This window comes from Mustelus asterias, chromosome 9, assembly GCF_964213995.1.
Source record: "Mustelus asterias chromosome 9, sMusAst1.hap1.1, whole genome shotgun sequence".
Lineage (NCBI taxonomy): Eukaryota > Metazoa > Chordata > Chondrichthyes > Carcharhiniformes > Triakidae > Mustelus > Mustelus asterias.
This window is the reverse complement of record NC_135809.1, coordinates 91,964,310-91,982,810: the sequence shown is the minus strand read 5'-3', so window position 1 is coordinate 91,982,810 and position 18,501 is coordinate 91,964,310. Positions and strand designations below refer to the sequence as shown.

General features: G+C 43.8%; 1 protein-coding gene across 3 annotated transcripts in view; it reads right to left on the bottom strand.

The window, feature by feature from the left end:
- The window catches only part of pgghg (protein-glucosylgalactosylhydroxylysine glucosidase), a 41,340-nt gene extending 23,415 nt beyond the window's left edge, over nt 1-17,925 (bottom strand). The window contains exons 1-7 of one of the 3 annotated variants that reach the window (XM_078220547.1): nt 17,187-17,925; nt 11,800-11,994; nt 10,757-11,023; nt 8,376-8,586; nt 4,318-4,753; nt 2,418-2,537; nt 489-620 (exon numbers count right to left, since the gene is read on the bottom strand). In XM_078220547.1, the coding sequence (XP_078076673.1) occupies nt 489-620; nt 2,418-2,537; nt 4,318-4,753; nt 8,376-8,586; nt 10,757-11,009 (1,152 nt within the window). In that variant the 5' untranslated portion in view covers nt 11,010-11,023; nt 11,800-11,994; nt 17,187-17,925. The remainder of the gene's footprint in view (nt 1-488; nt 621-2,417; nt 2,538-4,317; nt 4,754-8,375; nt 8,587-10,756; nt 11,024-11,799; nt 11,995-17,186) is intronic. The other 2 variants (XM_078220545.1, XM_078220546.1) reach the window with 2 other exon arrangements.
- Between the last annotated feature and the right edge of the window lie 576 nt (nt 17,926-18,501).

Here is an 18,501-nt window from a genome sequence, read left to right as displayed (position 1 = left end):
GGGGACAACCAATGCAAGATTACAGTTCATGAGAAACAACAGGAAAGTTCACAGCAGCAATCACCATAGTGACACTGATTAAATACCACACAAAAATAAATTGATAGGTTTGAGATCAGAGATTACAGAAACAGCATGTAACATGTCTGCAAAACTTCCAAACTCACTTCTTCCAATTCTCCCAAATTCACAATTTATCTGTGCTCAAATTTAGTCATTTCACTAATCCTAAACTCTTATTCCCTGGTATCTCCAATTTGCACCCAGTCAGACTCCTTCCATCCTGCAGGCCTCAAATTCACCATGTCCACAGCCCTAAATTCTCTCTTCAGGGCCACAAATGTGTTCTCTTCTTGCTCAAAAATTTGAAACTTTAAGAATAGAAAACTGCCAAAGATTAGAAGGAAACCCAATTCCAAACCAGAGCAACAACATTAGTAACAGTCTCCAACGAGGTGGCATGCGGAAGCACAAAGTACAATACCCACCTGGGTGAAGTAAAAATACTGCTGAAATGCAAATGAGATGTCACCATTGATGTGAATTTCTTTCAGCCCATAAATATCTTCATTACAGACCTCAAATCCAGTTGCAGCACTCTCCCACGGGTATTTGGCACCCTTACAAAACAAGAGATATTAAACTTCATTCACTGTACTCATTTAAGTAAAACAGATTTAACATTACTAGCTGCAATGAACTGTGCTGAGATTAATAGGAGTGGTCATTCTGAGCATTTAGTATTTTGGTAACCAAAGAAGATATTTAGAATGAAGTTTTAGATCTTGAGTCCCAAAATATGTATGTAGTGTATACACCAGTTAGAAGGGAACAATTCACTCCTGTTTGCTATTGTATGGTTCACGTGTATTTTAGTATCAGCTCCTGCACATTTAGAGTACATAACAGGCTAAAGGGAGCAATGACTGCCATCCGGGACTGAATTTCTCATCTGGCTCAGTAATAATGTTCATAAATTGATCACAACATAGAACAGGTGGTGCTGAGAATTGTAACTGGTATAAGAAGCTATTTTCACTTATTCAATATTACAAATGAACAAAGGAATCTGCTGAGCAAAGTATGTTCACAACAGGACTCAGCTGATATCAGTATTTGTTTTTATTCATTCTTTCACATGGTTTAACCATTTTAACCATTTTGCCCATCCATGTCACACAACTTGGGCAATTTGGAGGCCTCCTCAAAACTTGCTGCGGTCTACTCCCAGAGTTACTGCCCTGACTTGTGTGTACAATCTATTATCTACCCATCTAGCAAAATCAGGCTGTGTAATAAATGTCACACTGACCTAATAGGAAATTATTATTGTGAGGCAGAGGAAGGAACTGTACTCTGTTCACCTCTGCAACATAGTACAGGTATATGAAGTCCAACAACCATTGACAACAAAACCAGAAAATGCTGGAAAATCTCAACAGTTCTGAGAGCATCTGTGGAGAGGGAACAGAGCTAATGTTGAGCTTGGATGACCCTTCATCAGTGCTGAAGGCAATAGAAAATAGGATAAGATGTATACTGTTGTGGTAAGGAGGGTGGAGGAGGGCAGGGCTGGATAGAGCCAGCAGTTGGTGGAGAGGTTGGAGAGAAGTGAAGTATTAGGTTCAGTTAGAATGTCTCCTACACCGCAATCCCTACCACAGACAAATAATCCGACATTCACTTAATTAAACTTAACCATAGCAGTCATTCAGTGCTGTCTATACAATTCTTCTCTGAAATATGGAAAAATAAATCAGTTATATGGGCAGAGATTCATCAAATGAGACTTTCCTAGGTTTATGGTCAGATGCTCTGGATCACCCCAGTGTGGAAATTAATTAATTTCCTCTGAAATTAATGAAAGGCAACACATCTGCACAAATCTCAGCTGTTAAAGAATCATTTTGCTCTTTTAAGAATGGGAGTGTGTCAGACGCTTGTAAAACCATTTCACTACCAGAGACAGTATATTGAAGGAGAGGAGTAAAACACAACGGTCGGTGGTCGGTGCAGACTCAATGGGCTGAATGGCCTCCTTCTGCACTGTAGGGTTTCTATGATGATTCTATGATGAGGAGAAAAGATTAGGGGGGGGCAAATACCTGTGACAAGTATAGGCAGGTGTAGGATAGGGAGTCTGCAATGTGAAAAGGAACTTAACTGTCCTGTTACCACTTGCTTACTTTTATAATGGCCACAAAGGGCATCAGTAGATCTCCCCGTGGGCTTTGTGGAATACGAGCTTCCTGATTGAGCTAGTGGAGGCTCGCCCAATGAGAAGCGGACAGCGGTGTTGTAGATCCTGAAGTGTAGACTGTCTCACTGTAAGCCACAGGTGCAATCCTTCTCTTTGGTACGCAATAAGGGGCCTTTGGTGACGGGAAACTGGAGTCTGGCTGAATTACTACACTTACCATATATCCTTGCTGTCCCGCAATGTGCTTGGCAGCAGGAAGTGTTCGAATACGGTTCTTCAGGAGGGTGCGTGCCAGCTCTGGGTAGAATACAAGCACATTTGGGTACATCCAGGTTTCCTGAAACAAGCAATATGAAATATTCTAAAGGGGTTCTGGCAACTAATAACTGGCTCACAGGGCTATTAAATTAAATGACCGAGAGGAATTTGATGATAATATCATCCTGCCATCGATCAGAGATTGTGACAGATGTTTTTAAAATTTGTAACTGTAACAGCTGGGCTCTTTGATCTTAGTGGTTTAATGTACGAGATGAGAGGAGGTTTGATCTCCAATCCATGCCCACATTAGCTGATCTCATCCCAAGTACAAAGTAGGAACGAGGAACGTTGTGTTTTTATGGATGTGATTTTTCCTTTGCTCCACCAAAAAAGGATTTAAAAATAAATGATATTCATAGAAACCCCACAGCACAGAAAGAGGCCATTCGGCCCATCGAGTCTGCACCGACCACAATCCCACCCAGGCCCTACCCCCATATCCCTACATATTTACCCACTAATCCCTCTACCTACGCATCTCAGGACACTAAGGGCAATTTTAGCATGGCCAATCAACCTAACCCGCACATCTTTGGACTGTGGGAGGAAACCGGAGCACCCGGAGGAAACCCACGCAGACATGAGGAGAATGTGCAAACTCCCCACAGACAGTGACCCAAGCCGGGAATCGAACCCAAGTCCCTGGAGCTGTGAAGCAGCAGTGCCAACCACTGTGCTACCGTGCTTAATGTTAATGTATTAATGTTTTCCAATACATTATCCACTGGGTATATGACTAATTGGGAATCCACGGGCGGCATGGTAGCACAGTGGTTAGCACTGCTGCCTCACAGCACCAGGGACCCAGGTTCAATTCCAGCCTCAGGTCACTGTCTGTGTGGAGTCTGCACATTCTCCCTGTGTCTGCATGGGTTTCTTCCAGGTGCTCCGGTTTCCTCCCAGTCCAAAGATGTGCGGGTTGGCCATGTGAAATTGACCTTGGTGTCAGAGAGGTTATCAGGGTAAATATGTGGGGTTATGGGAATAGAACCTGGGTGGGATTGTAGTTGGTGCAGACTCGATGGGCCAACTGGCCTCCTTCTGTATTGTAGGGATTCTATGAAACATTGCTGAGGTGTCAGAGCTTGGCTACCAGCTGGAGAATCAGTGAGAGACCTACGCTATCTCTCTTTTGGGGAGGGCCATCGTACCACAAGCCAACTGGGCAGTGGTGAGGCCAGCGGTGGGCCTTCCCCAGGGAAGAAGTCTCACCTACTCCGAGCTTCTAGCCAAACTGAGGCTGGAAACTCTTGTGCTCAACAGCACCACTGGGGAGGCAGCTGGGAGGACAGGTACCAGAGTCCGAGGGTCACCAAACAATCCAGGCTGCACGCAAGTAATGTAGGAGGGAGGTGTGGCTCAGGCAACAATATCACCACAGAACTAACCTCACTGAAAAATAAAAGGAATAGCATTATATAACATATCCTCTGTCATTTACATTTGAGAAATACCAGGTTATTGATTACTATGTTGCCATGCAGGAACTTTTAAAAAGTAAAGAGCCACGTTAAAACAGATTTAGACATATTTAAAATATTTGTTTTCAGCCCTGAAGCCCCAGTCCCACTATATTCTGCAAGTGCGAGGACAGCCACAGGCAGTTTGTGTCTCCTCCACTGGTAATGCTCCTCAACAGAAATAGTAATGTGCAAGTTATCCTGACCATTGAAAGTTAAGTGGGATCAGATACCACTCAGCCATTGGGATTCTTATCCAGGGAAGTTATACCAAAATTCCTACAATGCACAAAATCCAGCCGCGTGATCTGACTCTTCATGAATATTGTCTCCTACCTGATCCCAAAAGATGTGGCCATAGTAATCTTCACCGTTACCCCCATTGGAGAGACCTCCAGGACTTAGTCCGATATACTGGAAGTCTGTGGGTTCCAGAGGAGGGAGAGCACTGAGCAGATAATACAGACAGCCATACAAAGCCTGATTTAGCCTTCTGCAACCTGTCACTTTGATGCAGCTCTGCTCCCACAGTGCAGCCCACGCTGCCACATGTGAAGAAAACAGCTGGTTTAATCGGATCAGGGTCTGTCCTTCCACAAAACATTCCTTCACTTGCTCTTCTGTATCAGCCACTGCAGTGAGGAATACCCAAGAATTTCTCTGCTCCTCAGGCAACAAAGTCAGAGACTCTGAAAGTGGCATTGAGATCATGTGGACACTTTGCCTTGCAGCACCTTTGACCTCTGGGGTAAGCGTCTGTCCATAGATGTACCTGAATACAAAGAAAGGAAGGCTTTTTTGGGAAGAGTCCAAATAAAGATCTTAACTCATCTCAGGCAATGACAGTCGAGGGGAGAACTCATGAGAACAGACAGGAAAAAAAGCTTAAATGTCTATTTTAGGGCAGCGGTTCCCAAATTGTGACATGAGAATTCCTGGGGCTATGAGAGACATCTCTGGGGTGGTGTACAGGAGAAATAGTCTAATAGTGGATTAAAGATCTAACGCAAACATTTACATTTCTTTTCCTAATTTTTCAATTTTATATTTTGTGTATGTGTGTACAGGCCAATGACAGGCAATTGGAACTTAGTGCAGAACAAGATACAGGTTGTTGTGTTTTGGATGTGGGAGTTGCTAGAAGGGGAGGGCATAAGAAGAATTAAAACTAGAGGTGACAAAGAATGGATGATAGGTATAGTTGCTTATCTCATCGATGCAAGTGGCACCATCCATCTTCCAACGATACTTCTACTGAGGATGGGAGGGCAGAGGAAAAATCAAGACTAGAGGTGACAAAAAAATGAACTGAGGCAGACGGTTGGCAATGTTGTACAGTTGGAAATTGGTGGTGTTGATCTTGCTTAAAACATGTTGTTTAAAACTTAGCTCGTATAAATAGCATCACAAGGATTCACACAGGACGGGCTGAATTTCACCATGAAGGCACAGATGGTTTACGAGGTGGGGATATTCAGATAGTTGCACTTTAGGACGGCTCCCTGATCCTGTCCATTCCATCACTCAAACCAGCCTCCCATCCATTGACTCTGTCTACACTTCCCGCTGCCTCGGAAAAGCAGCCAGCATAAATCAAGGACCCCATGCACCCCGGACATACTCCCTGCCACCTTCTTCCATCAGGAAAAGAATACAAAGGTCTGAGGTCACGTACGACCTGACTCAAGTGTAGCTTTTTCCCTGCTGCCATCAGATGTTTGAATGGACCTACCTCGCATTAAGTTGATCTTTCTCTACACCCTAGCTATGACTGTAACACTACATTCTGCACTCTCTCCTTTCCTTCTCTATGAATGGTATGTATTGTAGGTATAGCGTAAGAAACAATACTTCTCACTGTATCCCATTACATGTGACAATAATAAGTCAAATCAATAAACCTAGGGAGCATGCAGTCAAGGGAATCAGCAACTTGCTCTGTGGAAATGGGCAGCCAGTTAAGGGCCATTTTCAGAACCCACCAGCATTTTCCCAGCATTGGCTGGCACTTTGCTGTGTCCAAATGCTACATGGAAGCAGCCTCCTGGCCACAACCTAGAGGCTCATCACACTGACTCAGTGAATGAGCCACGAGCATGAAAAGTCGAGACCAAATCCATTCCTGTGGGCAGGTTTCCCCTCCATACTGATGGTTCTGACAACAGTGGGCCATCTTTAATTTTCAGAGGCCTCTATTTGAGGTACCCTCACTCTTTCTTCCTCAGCAAACATCTCCAGGTCAGGCTGCCAAAGCTGCAGGTTCTCTGATTGGGCTTCCTACCTCAGGAATCCACCTATCATCCTGAACTGAATGGCCTAAGTGAAGGTGGCCAATTAGGTTTCCACCTCACAAAGTTGAATCGGGCAGCCAGGCACACTGACAACACAGGTAGACTCAGGATGCACAGCTGGTCCCAAAGTTGGAAAAATTCAGCCTTTTGTTTCAATCTGCAGAGACTGAAATCTCCAGCCACCTGGAGATGCAAAGGCAAATATGAAGCCGATTTATTAAAGTCCTTTGAAGTAAGAAAAAGAGTTGTTGAAAGTGGTGTATGTACGTTGCGTATGTAGATTTTCAAAATGCTTTTGACCAAATATTCCATTACACACTTATTCGGGAAATAGAAGTACTTGGGATTAAAGGGATGGTGCTAATGTGATTAAGGATAAAGAGAATGGATGATTTTGTGTTTGGTGAGAAGGCTGCTTTGGAGTCCCTCAAGACTCAGTATTGGGATCATTGCTTTGGTTATATAAATGATCAGGATTTTGGTATTGACACTTTCTGGGCTGAGAGTTTCCTTAATTATAAGGGAACATCATTATAGCTTCCATCTTTAACTGTGCTTACAGCATAACATGATGCATAACAGATAGAGGGAACACATTCCCATCATCAGACCATTGGTAACAATTTAGAAAGCTGCGACTGGAAGACGTTAAAGAAGGGGGATAATCTGGGGTCAAGAAGTGTTGGAGGTAGGTGCAGAGCATCAAGAAAAGTTTTGTTCACCCAATTGTGAATTGCACAAACATTTGGCATAATAATTCATGTCCAATTTACAACCCCAACCATCTCCGAACACTACACCCCTCTACTCAAACAACAACCTCATCTAACATATCAATAGTGAGTTTAAGGCATGTGTATTATAATTTGTACATTTTGTACTATGCTTGGACACTAAGGAGATTTAAATATTAAACTTGTACATTATTAGGAATATGCAGGGATCTGGTAGATCTGGAAGGGCATATGCAAAGTGTAATGTTTGAGGATCACTATTTTAGGGGAAAGATCCTCAGTAGAAGTATGCTTGGAAGATAGATAGTGCTGCCCACATCGATGAGATAGCAACTATACCTATAGTATAGCTGCCCTTATAATCAAACCAACAATTAACAGAGTGGGGCACCAATGTACCTGAGTCATACAGGGAGAAATAATAATCAGACAATGAGTCGTTCTAGAAAGTACGTGCGGACATGGGGTGAAAACTGGACTAGATTTAGTTGCGATGGCTACCAGAGTCGACTAGCTTGCCAATATTCGCTGCACATATGAAGAATAGCCATTTGATTCAGTATTCTTCAGGAAGGGTCAGCATCTTCTGAAGCCAAACAGAAAAAAATTGGAGGCTAGCAAATAACATTTATTAAAAATATAAAAATCATCTGTTGGGGAATTTGACAGGAATGATCAAATTAGTGGCTGTGACTGTTGGTAATCTAATTCTAGTATCTAGTCCCAATCATCAATTCAACATGCGAAGTGGAGTTCCAGATAAGACAGAGGGAGAATCATTCATCAGTTGTGTATTCATGTTAAAAGCCGCAGTCTTTCTGCATAGATGAGTTGGACAGACTAAATACTACCATCTATATTTTAAGGTGAAAATATCCAAGGATTCTCAATTGGTGCATACAGAGAGAAAAAATGCAGAAAATAAAGTCGTGCTTTTAATGAGAGCAAAATATAAGGATATCAATATTGTAAAATAGCTAAAGTTCAAGGGGAGGTTGGGAGTTTACAAATCACTGGGGGGACATAATAGGGTATTACACCAGCAACGGTGATTAAGGGAAAAAATAAGCCAAATAAGAGGGTCCAAATGAGTTATGTCGGAAGAATGTTCAGGTTGAAAGTATTAAAGAAAAGGCTATGTCAACATGCATACAGCACTGTCCTTACAATCCAACAGCTCGCTGACATTCCCTATCCACTTGAATGAGACATTGGAGGATTGACAATGTCCACTGAACAAGAGGTCAGCAACTCCACTGGAGGAAGAGGGAAGAAAAGAGGAAATTTTTATCTATAGAACACTATATGTAAAACATTTGCTGCCCAAGGCTGCAACATAGAACAACAAGAATCATCCTCCAATCCTTACATTGCTCCCATGAAGTCTGGCCCGCTCACAAAGTCAATATTCTGGCTGTGGGGAACAAACGATGATTTTATCTGCAACGTGAACTGCTCCTTGGAAATGGTCAACCGTTCCAAAGTTATGTTGAGAACCAGGAGATGGATCTTCGTGCGATGGGCAAATATCTGCTGGGTCACTTTGAAATCCTGTGTCTCTATAATACAGCAAAACACGCCTAGGCAAAAGAAAACAGAAATCAATATACAACTGGTTAGGTGCATTGACCTGAACAGGCACCGGAGTGTGGCAACTCGGGGAATTTCACAGTAACTTCATTGCAGTGTTAATGTCAGCTTTACTTGTGACTAATAAATAAACTTTAATTTTAACTCTAAATGCCAGAAACCTGTGTGCTGTAAAAGCAATCGCTATTCATTCTGTTTTTAGGAGGCATGGGCAGAACATGGTTAATATGTATTTGTTTTTAAAAACCGCAGCAGCAGTTGAACAACAGCATCTTGTCCATTTATTTACCTTCTGTACTGGAGAGCTAAAGCTGGTCTTTAAAGGCAAGACATGCAGAGGATTGAGGGAGGTGGATAAACAGCTGGAGACCGTGGTCCATGCCAGTGACATCAGTAGAAAGAGGGAGAAGATCCTGCAGTCAGCTTTAGGATCTAGGAATGAGCAAGCAGGACCTTAGGGGTAGCAATCTCTGGGTTAATCCCTGTGCCATGCGCTAGTAGGTATCAAAGTAGAAGGATAGAGCAGATGAATGCTTGACTGGAGACGTGAAGCAGGAGGGAGGGTTTCAGACTCGTGGGACATCAGGACCGGTTCAGGGGAAGTAGGATCCATACAGTCAGGCCAGGTTACACTTGAACAGAAAGGGGACCGATGCTGTTGAGGAGAGCACTAAACTAACTTGAAAGAGATATGGGAACAAGGATGTAGCACTAAGAAGAATAAACAAGGTGCACAAAAGGATCTGGAGAAGAAGATAGCACTAGAGTAAGAAACGGGAAGATATTAGGTGGGGTGAGGCTAAAAAGCAATGCAATAAAGTCTAAATTAGATTTGTAGTGCATGTTTGTAAATGCAGGAAGTGTGGTAATAAGGCTGGTGAACTGCAGGGACAAATAGCCACATGGGAATATGATATAATGTTGATATCAGAGACCTGGCGAGTGGATACTAAATATTCCTGGATACAAGGTGTTCAGGAAAGATACGGAAAGGAAGAAAATTGGTGGCTATATTGACCAAGGATAATATTACAATGCTGGTAAGAAAGAATGTCCTGGAGAGCTCAAGGACTGAATCTATTTGGTTAAACTAAGAAACAGTAAAGATATCAGTACGCTATTGACTGTATCTCATAGACTACCAGCTAGTGGAAAAAGTATAGAGGAACAAATTTGCAGGAAAAATACAGAGAGATGCAAATCTGTACAGTGATGATAGGGGGGGGGGGCATTTAAATAATCCAACATTAGCAATAAGCAGAGAGGGCAAAGAGTTTAAGTGTTCAGAAGAACTTTCTTGATCAGCATTTTTCTGGCCCATTGAGGAAGGAGGCATTGCCGGTTCTGGGGAATGAGGTGGGACCAATAATTATGGTATCATAAACCATGTTAGCCATGGAAAAGGACCAGGTGCAATCTAAAATATTAAACTGGAGGTGGGAGGGCCAATTTCAACAGGCTGAGTACAGATCTGACCAGAAAAATGTCAAAAAATTGGCAGGACCAAAAGCCTAATGGCTTTTCCTTTAAAAAGAGCAGATTATTTGGGTAGAATTGAGATACGTTTCCATGAGGAGGAAAAGGTAGGGCAACCAAAGTCAGAGGTCCCGGTAGGATGGAAGAAATAAAGACAGAGATTCAAAAATCTCAAATAATAAGTTATGGAAAAGTTAAGGAAAATAGCATCATGAAATGAAGTTATCCTAACCACAATGACGAGTCTAACTTTGCTCATCTGTCTACGATATACAAGTTGGCACTGAGGCCGAGATTTTCCACTCATTGATTATAAAGAAGTTATAAATCTGATCATACATTGGCCATCTCAAACAGAAGCTATAAAGTAGCTGGTGCAGAAATGGAAAAGGTCTCGCTTGCTTGGAGCCAAAACATGGTTGTCACAATAAACTTTACTGTATCTAATTACTTTGCAACTGATCTTGGAGAGGCAAATTACTGCTCCATTAGGGGTCAAAATGGGAAATTTCCCTCTTGGCAGTACTTAAACCCCTCACTTGATAAGTACAAACATTTACAAATAAAATTGACATTGTCAGACTCTGGCTTGTCTCAATTCTACCCTCAGAAAATCTGCACTGCTTGAACAAAATCTGGAAAAAATATTTGTAAATGTTTTTAAAATAAGCAGATCTGTTTTACCTGTCCTGGTGTTCAAGGTGTAGGTTTCTTTCAAAGCACTCTCGCCAGGTACAGTCAGTCTGACATTAACAGTAGATGGTACATCTGCTCGACAGCTGTCACCATTTTCACCGTTATATATCCCATTAATATGCATTACGTCACCATACACCCTAGTGCCAATGTACCCATTGGCAACTGTTGCCATAAAACGAAGGTCAGAGGGCAAGGTGTTGCTGGAAAACACTGCAGGGTCATCTTCACAATCTGACATATTGCACGTGCTGTCTACCAAGGGAAGAAAACGTTTTGGAAAAATTAATATGGTGGTATATTCTCTCTCATTTTCCCAAGGCTACTCCCACCAATGGTTGTACCCTTGGTGGTTCACTCTTCTGGTTCCTTTATTCCAGATAATCTGGGCAAAGAGTGCAGGGGTGGGGCAGGAATTCACACTGGAATACAAAGTCACAGGTATTGCATAGCAGGGATCTGAGCGACAATCCAGGAAAAGTTCTGACTCCTCCTGTGCAGAGTTAGCTGATCTGTGCCACGGTGATAGAGAGGTTGCTGCAACTGGATTTAGGAACTTGGATTAGAGGGGGGAGAAAATTGACCATCCGATCACTGTCCAGTGACACTTGCTGGAAGTGTGAATGTGTGGATCTCTGGTCAGATTTAGGCTCAATTGTGAAACCCATGTTTGAATAGACTGCTAATGATTAAAGCATAGGCCAAGCATGAAGTGTAATCACTAACTGAGATTTTAATCAGAGCTGCAGCCAGAAGAGTCAACCCCAGCAAGAATTTTCAAACTTTGCTCAATATTTCTTTCCTGTTCAGCCCTTCACTCCCTATGCTTGGGAACGTGGTTTTCTACATGCAACATTGGGCAACAGTGTTGCCTCTTCCACGTTTATCTTGCCTTCAGACAAAAAACAAACACTCCACCAAACTTTGTGACTTTAAGTTATGAACTCCAAACCGGTTTGTTAAAAGTAGACATGAAGTCAAATTAAAAAGTCTCAATAACAGGAAATTTGCATCAATTGCTTCTAACATACCTTATAGGTGAGATTTTATCAACCGAAATTGAGTTTGCAACCTATATCTTGATGGGGTCAGAAGAGATGATGATAGGGAGCACAGCGTCTGAAAAATCCACTCTAATAATCCGCAGATCCAGACAAAACTCCAGGGAAAAGAATTCAAATCCACCAAAGCAGCCAGGGGATTTTAAATTTAATTAACAAACAAATCTGGAATAAAAAGTCATATTCAGTGATATACATAATGATAAAATATCAGTTACTGAATTGTTGTAACATCCCATCGCGTTCACCAAGTCCCTTTGAGATTGAAATCTGCAGACTTTACCAGGTCTGGTCTACTTGTGACTCCAGATCCACAACAATGTGGTTGACTCTTAACTGCTCTCTAAAATTGCAAGCAAGTCACCCCGCTTTATCAAACTGCTAAAGAAAAGTTTAGTAAGAATAAAACCAGATGCAATTTCCAGCATTGACCCAAGCCCTGGAAGCAACACTGCCCAGTCAATCCTGCAAAGTCGTCCTCACTAACAACTAGGGACGGGTTCCAAAATTGGAGAGTTGCCCCTCAAACTAGTCAAACAACAGCCTGAAATTCACCATACCTAAATATGTCCTGTCCCATTGGCAGGACAGACACACCAGAACTAAACAGGATGCTGGTTTACACTTGAGAGAGAGTTCCCCTAGGAGTCCTCAACATTAACTTCACACCACATGAAATCTTGTGGCATCAGGTCAAACATAGGCAAGGAAATCTGCTGATTATAACCAACTGCACCCCCCTCTGCTGCTGAATCCATACTCCTCCACGTTGAGCAGTACTTAGAAGAGACACTAAGGATGGCAAGAGCACCGAATGTACTCTGAGTGGGAGACTTGATTAGCCATCACCAAAAGTAGTTCAGTAGCATCACCACTGACCAAGCCAGCTAAGTATTAAAGAACATATCTGCCACATTAGGCCTGTGGCACATGGTGTGGGAACAAGAGAACAAACCTACTTGACCTCATCCTCTCCAATCTACCTGTTGAAGAAAAATCTGTCCATTACAGTACTGATAGGAGTCACTGCCACACAATCCTTGTGGAGACAAAGCCTGTCTTCATAATGAGGGCACGCTGACTTGCATTGTGTGACACTACCACAGTGCTAAATTAGATAGATTCAGAACAGATCTAACGGCTCAAAACTGGGCATACATGAGGTGCTGTGGACTATCAGCAGCATAATTGTATACAACCACAATCTGTAACCTCATGGTCCACCATATTCCTCCCTCTAACATTACCATCAAACTGGGTGACCAACCTTGGTTCAATGAGGAATGTAAGTGTTCAAGACAGGAACAGTACCTAATGGTGCCAACCTGGGAATACATGCATGCTATAGACAGAGCTAAGCAACCCTCAGATCGAATATCTACAGTCTAGCTATATCTACCTTATCTTCATACATTAGTCCCATTTTTGGTCTCTAAATCAGCACCACTCTTTCTCTTACTACCCTTTTACTATCTATATGTCCACAGAAAACCTTGGAATTCCCTTTGTCAGCATCCAGAATCTTCTCATGCTCTCTCTTTGCTTCTCCTACTTGCTTTTTCAATTCTCCTCTGAACCTTCTGCCTTCAACAGTGTTCTCAATTGTATTAGCCACGTTATAAGCATATTTTATCTGCTTCATCTTAATCTCATGTGTCTTTCATTATCCAGGGAGCTCCGGATTTCCTAGAATCATAGAATCCCTACAGTGCAGAAAGAGGCCATCCGGCCCATCGAGACTGCACCAACTTTCTGACAGAGTATTTTACCTAGGCACTCTCTCCCGCCCTATCCCTGTAACCCCACACATTTACCACGATTAATCCACCTAATTTACACATCTTGGGACGTTAAAGGGCAATTTAGCATGGCCATTCCACCTAACCCGCACATCTTTGGACTGTGGGAGGAAACCGGAGCACCCAGAGGAAACCTACGTGGACATGGGAAGAACATGCAAACTCCACAGACAGTCACCCAAGGCTGGAATCAAACCCCAGTCCCTGGCACTGAATCAGCAGTGCTAATGACTGTGCCAGCGTGTCGCCCACTGTGCTACCATACCTTTCCCCTTTGTGGGATTATACCTTGATTGTGCTCAAACTCTCTTCTCTAAAAGTTGTCCATTGTTCAATTACTGTTTTGTTTGCTAATCTGTGATTCCTATTTATTAGGCACAGATCCATTTTTACCCCATTCAGGTTGGTTTTCCCTCAGTTAATTATTCTTATTCTGGATTAATCCTGGTCCTTTTCCATGGCCAACCTAAACCTTATGATACCATGATCACCCACTGACACTCGATCCTCTTAGCCCACCTCACCCCCAAGAACCAGGTTCAGCAATACCCCCTTTTTTGTTGGATTGGGAACATACCGACTTGTGTCTAGACTGGGGAGTATGTGCAATGGAGAAGGAAATCCCACCTTATATTCTTTGCCCTTTCAGCACCCTCATCTTTCACAAAAACATTTTTTTGGTGAGGAATGTTGCAGAACTCAAGTTGGTGTTTTGCCAAAACGTCATAAAAATCAGAGTCTTTACAGTACAGGAGACCTTTCGGCCCATCGAGTGTGCACTGGCCCTCTGAAAGAGCATTCTACCTAGTCCCACTTCCTATAACCTTGCACATTCTTATCCTCGCTTGACATTCCCAAATTCTTCCGTCCCGCCCGTTACAGGAATTGTAGCGGGCGGGGGAGCGGACCATGCAAAGGTCGGGCGGGATTCTCCGGCTTTGAAGGAAAGTGGAGGATTTTCAAGGAATGTTTGTCTGGAGCTCTGCATGACAACGTTCCGATGAGACAGGGGGGTGTTGGTAGGGTACGGGAACCGTGGTGCACGAAGGTTGTGATGAACCTGGTGAATAAGAAAAGAGAGGCGTACAGAAGGTTCAGAGAGCTAGGAGGTGTTAAGGATTTAGAGGAGTATATGGGATGTAGGAAGGAGCTTAAGAAGGAAATTAGGAGAGCGAGAAGGGGTCATGAGAAGGCCTTGGCGGGTAAGATTAAGGAGAATCCCAAGGCTTTCTACAAATATGTCAAGAGTAAAAGGATGAGATGTGAAGGCATAGGACCCTTAAAAGGTGAAGGGGGAAAAGTTTGTGCAGAACCGTTAGAAATGGCGGAGGTGCTTAATGAATACTTTACCTCGGTATTCACGGTGGAAAGGGATCTGGGTGGTTGTACTGCTGGTTTGCGGTGGACAGAAAGGATCGAGCATGTGGACATAAAGAAAGAGGATGTGTTGGAACTATTGAATGGCATCAAGGTTGGTAAGTCGCCGGGACCGGATGGGATGTACCCCAGGTTACTGTGGGAGGCGAGGGAGGAGATTGCGGAGCCTTTGGCGATGATCTTTGCATCGTCGATGGAGATGGGAGGGGTTCCGGAGGATTGGAGGATTGCAGATGTGGTCCCTATATTCAAGAAAGGGAACAGGGACAGCCCGGGAAATTACCGACCGGTGAGTCTAACCTCAGTGGTTGGTAAGTTGATGGAGAGGATCCTGAGAGACAGGATTTATGATCATCCAGAGAAGTTTAGTATGATCAAAAGTAGTCAGCACGGCTTTGTCAAGGGCAGGTCGTGCCTTACGAGCCTGGTTGAGTTCTTTGAAAATGTGACCAAACACATTGACGAAGGAAGAGCGGTGGATGTGGTCTATATGGACTTCAGCAAGGCGTTCGATAAGGTCCCCCATGCAAGACTTCTTGAGAAAGTGAGAGGGCATGGGATCCAAGGGGCTGTTGCCTTGTGGATCCAGAACTGGCTTGCCTGCAGAAGGCAGAGAGTGGCTGTGGAGGGGTCTTTCTCTGCATGGAGGTCAGTGACCAGTGGAGTGCCCCAGGGATCTGTTCTGGGACCCTTGCTGTTTGTCATTTTCATAAATGACCTGGATGAGGAAGTGGAGGGATGGGTTGGTAAGTTTGCTGACAACACCAAGGTAGGTGGTGTTGTGGATAGTTTGGAGGGATGTCAGAAGTTGCAGCGAGACATAGATAGAATGTAAGACTGGGCGGAGAAGTGGCAGATGGACTTCAACCCGGATAAGTGTGTGGTGATCCATTTTGGCAGATCCAATGGGATGAAGCAGCAGTATAATATGAAGGGTACCATTCTTAGCAGTGTAGAGGATCAGAAGGACCTTGGGGTCCGGGTCCATAGGACTCTTAAATCGGCCTCGCAGGTGGAGGATGCGGTCAAGAAGGCGTACGGCGTACTGGCCTTCATTAATCGAGGGATTGAGTTTAGGAGTCGGGAGATAATGCTGCAGCTTTATAGGACCCTGGTTAGACCCCACTTGGAGTACTGCGCGCAGTTCTGGTCACCTCATTACAAGAAAGATGTTGAAGCCATTGAAAGGGTGCAGAGGAGATTTACAAGGATGTTGCCTGGATTGGGGGGCATGCCTTATGAGGATAGGTTGAGGGAGCTTGGTCTCTTCTCCCTGGAGAGACGAAGGATGAGAGGTGACCTGATAGAGGTTTACAAGATGTTGAGAGGTCTGGATAGGGTAGACTCTCAGAGGCTATTTCCAAGGGCTGAAATGGTTGCTACGAGAGGACACAGGTTTAAGGTGCTGGGGGGTAGGTACAGAGGAGATGTCAGGGGTAAGTTTTTCACTCAGAGGGTGGTGGGTGAGTGGAATCGGCTGACGTCGGTGGTGGTGGAGGCAAACTCGTTGGGGTCTTTTAAGAGACTTCTGGATGAGTACATGGGATTTAATGGGATTGAGGGCTATAGATAGGACTAGAGGTGGGGATGTGATCGGCGCAACTTGTGGGCCGAAGGGCCTGTTTGTGCTGTGGCTTTCTATGTTCTATGAGGCGAGCGCGGCCGGAGAATCCCTTGAATTGATCTTTTTAAACGGCTAAACAATATTGCTGGAAAGTTTACCAGACCCTACCTGACAATATAAAAACATATTTTGCTCCCGGAAGCACCAACTCCTTTTCACAACTTATTCTATTAGGTTTTTAAGAATCACTTTGATAATGTTGCTGCACCCCGAGGTTCAGATACAATCACTGAATAAAATCCTCCAGCCGCCCCGCCAACTTGCTGCTCCCGCTCAGCCCGCGCTCCATTGGGGAAGACAGCCAGCTCCCACCTCCAGAACTTCACAACTTTAAACATTTCCGACCAGTGAAACTAACTGAATTTTTACTCCATCGCCAGGTTGCTTTCACTTCTCAGTAACTTCCCGCAGCCAAGTCTGGTTCTGAATAAACCTGACTGAGATATTACAGCTTTTGACAAAGGGTCATCTGGACTCGAAACGTCAACTCTTTTTTTCTGTCAGACCCGCTGAGATTTTCCAGCATTTTTTATTTTGGTTTCTGAAATATTACTCACCCGCACCCAGAACAACTCTCCCGGGCCTGGGGGAATGAGTGTGTGCCCTGCTCCCCCTCCTCTCCGAATAGGGAGTGTGCACCCCGCCGCCGAAAGGTAGAGTAGCCTCGGAATAAACTCACTTCCGAACCCGCCTCGTCTGGACAGGAGTTGAGAGAGACTGGGAGCACTGATCCCGCCCAGAGCAAACTCCCCGGATTGTTGCTGTACACATGGAAAGCTGTCCACTACTCTGCAATAACGGTGCTACTGAAGAAAAGTCCAACTTGTGGTTCTTCTTTAAAAACACAAAACCCGAGCCTCAGAGCGGAGATTTGAATCGTTCTTCAGGAACGGGTCAGGACACTTTAGATGCAATAATATAAAGTCAATACGGGTTCCAGATAGGGGTCCACTATGACATTGTTACCCCATTTTACCCACCCTGCGTGAGTGCCTCCTTAAAGATCCGTGGGCCAAATGTGGCCTCTGAGCTTCTTTACTCTGGCTCCAGAGCTCTTGCTGCTGCTTCCCCCTCTCCTTTGCAGCTATGAACAAAGAGCTGCATGTGTAAAGTCCAGGTCCTGGTGAGCTACACAGCAAACTGCAGCTTTAAACAGCTGTGGCATTCTTTCCTGCTCCTCCTGTTGACTTAATTGCCCCAAGCATTTTTCTCCCGTTATCTTGAAATAGAGAAGACATTGTTGAGGATAACGGTCTTTGTAAAAGACAGACACAAGAGTAAGCAGAGAGGCAGTGCAGAGGACTACAGAATATGAGAGGGAGAGGCGGAATTTGTTAAAGATATGGTTACACAACTCGAGGAAACGTGGGTTTCCGGAGGTTCAGAAAAGTGAATAAATAGGCTTAGAAGATACAAGATGTACTCCCCTTTCTTGTCCACGTATGCAGCCTGGCATAACTCCCAACTGCTTTGTCTTTGACTCACCATCATGCTTTTGTCACTATTGAGGTCCTTTTATCACTCCCTCAGTGTCTTGTGTTCCCGTCCTGGTCATTCTCTTAGCACAGTATCCATTTTAACTCCTTCATGAACAAGGACTGACTGGAGCAATTCTGGCACAAAACTGGTTGAATCAACTATCTAGATCGGGCAAGACAACATCAAAAGCAATTGGATCTCATTAATCTTTGCCAAAACTGTTCACTATTCCAGGATCATTCTGAATTGAAAGATAATACCCATTATCTCTCTCTCCAACAAGTACAAAGAATTAATGGACTTCTTTATCCCTATGATTCAGCCCATTCCATTAGTTGCCCCAGCTGTTTCTTCTTTGTTCTTACCCAAGAGTAAACTTACCCCTCTAGTATC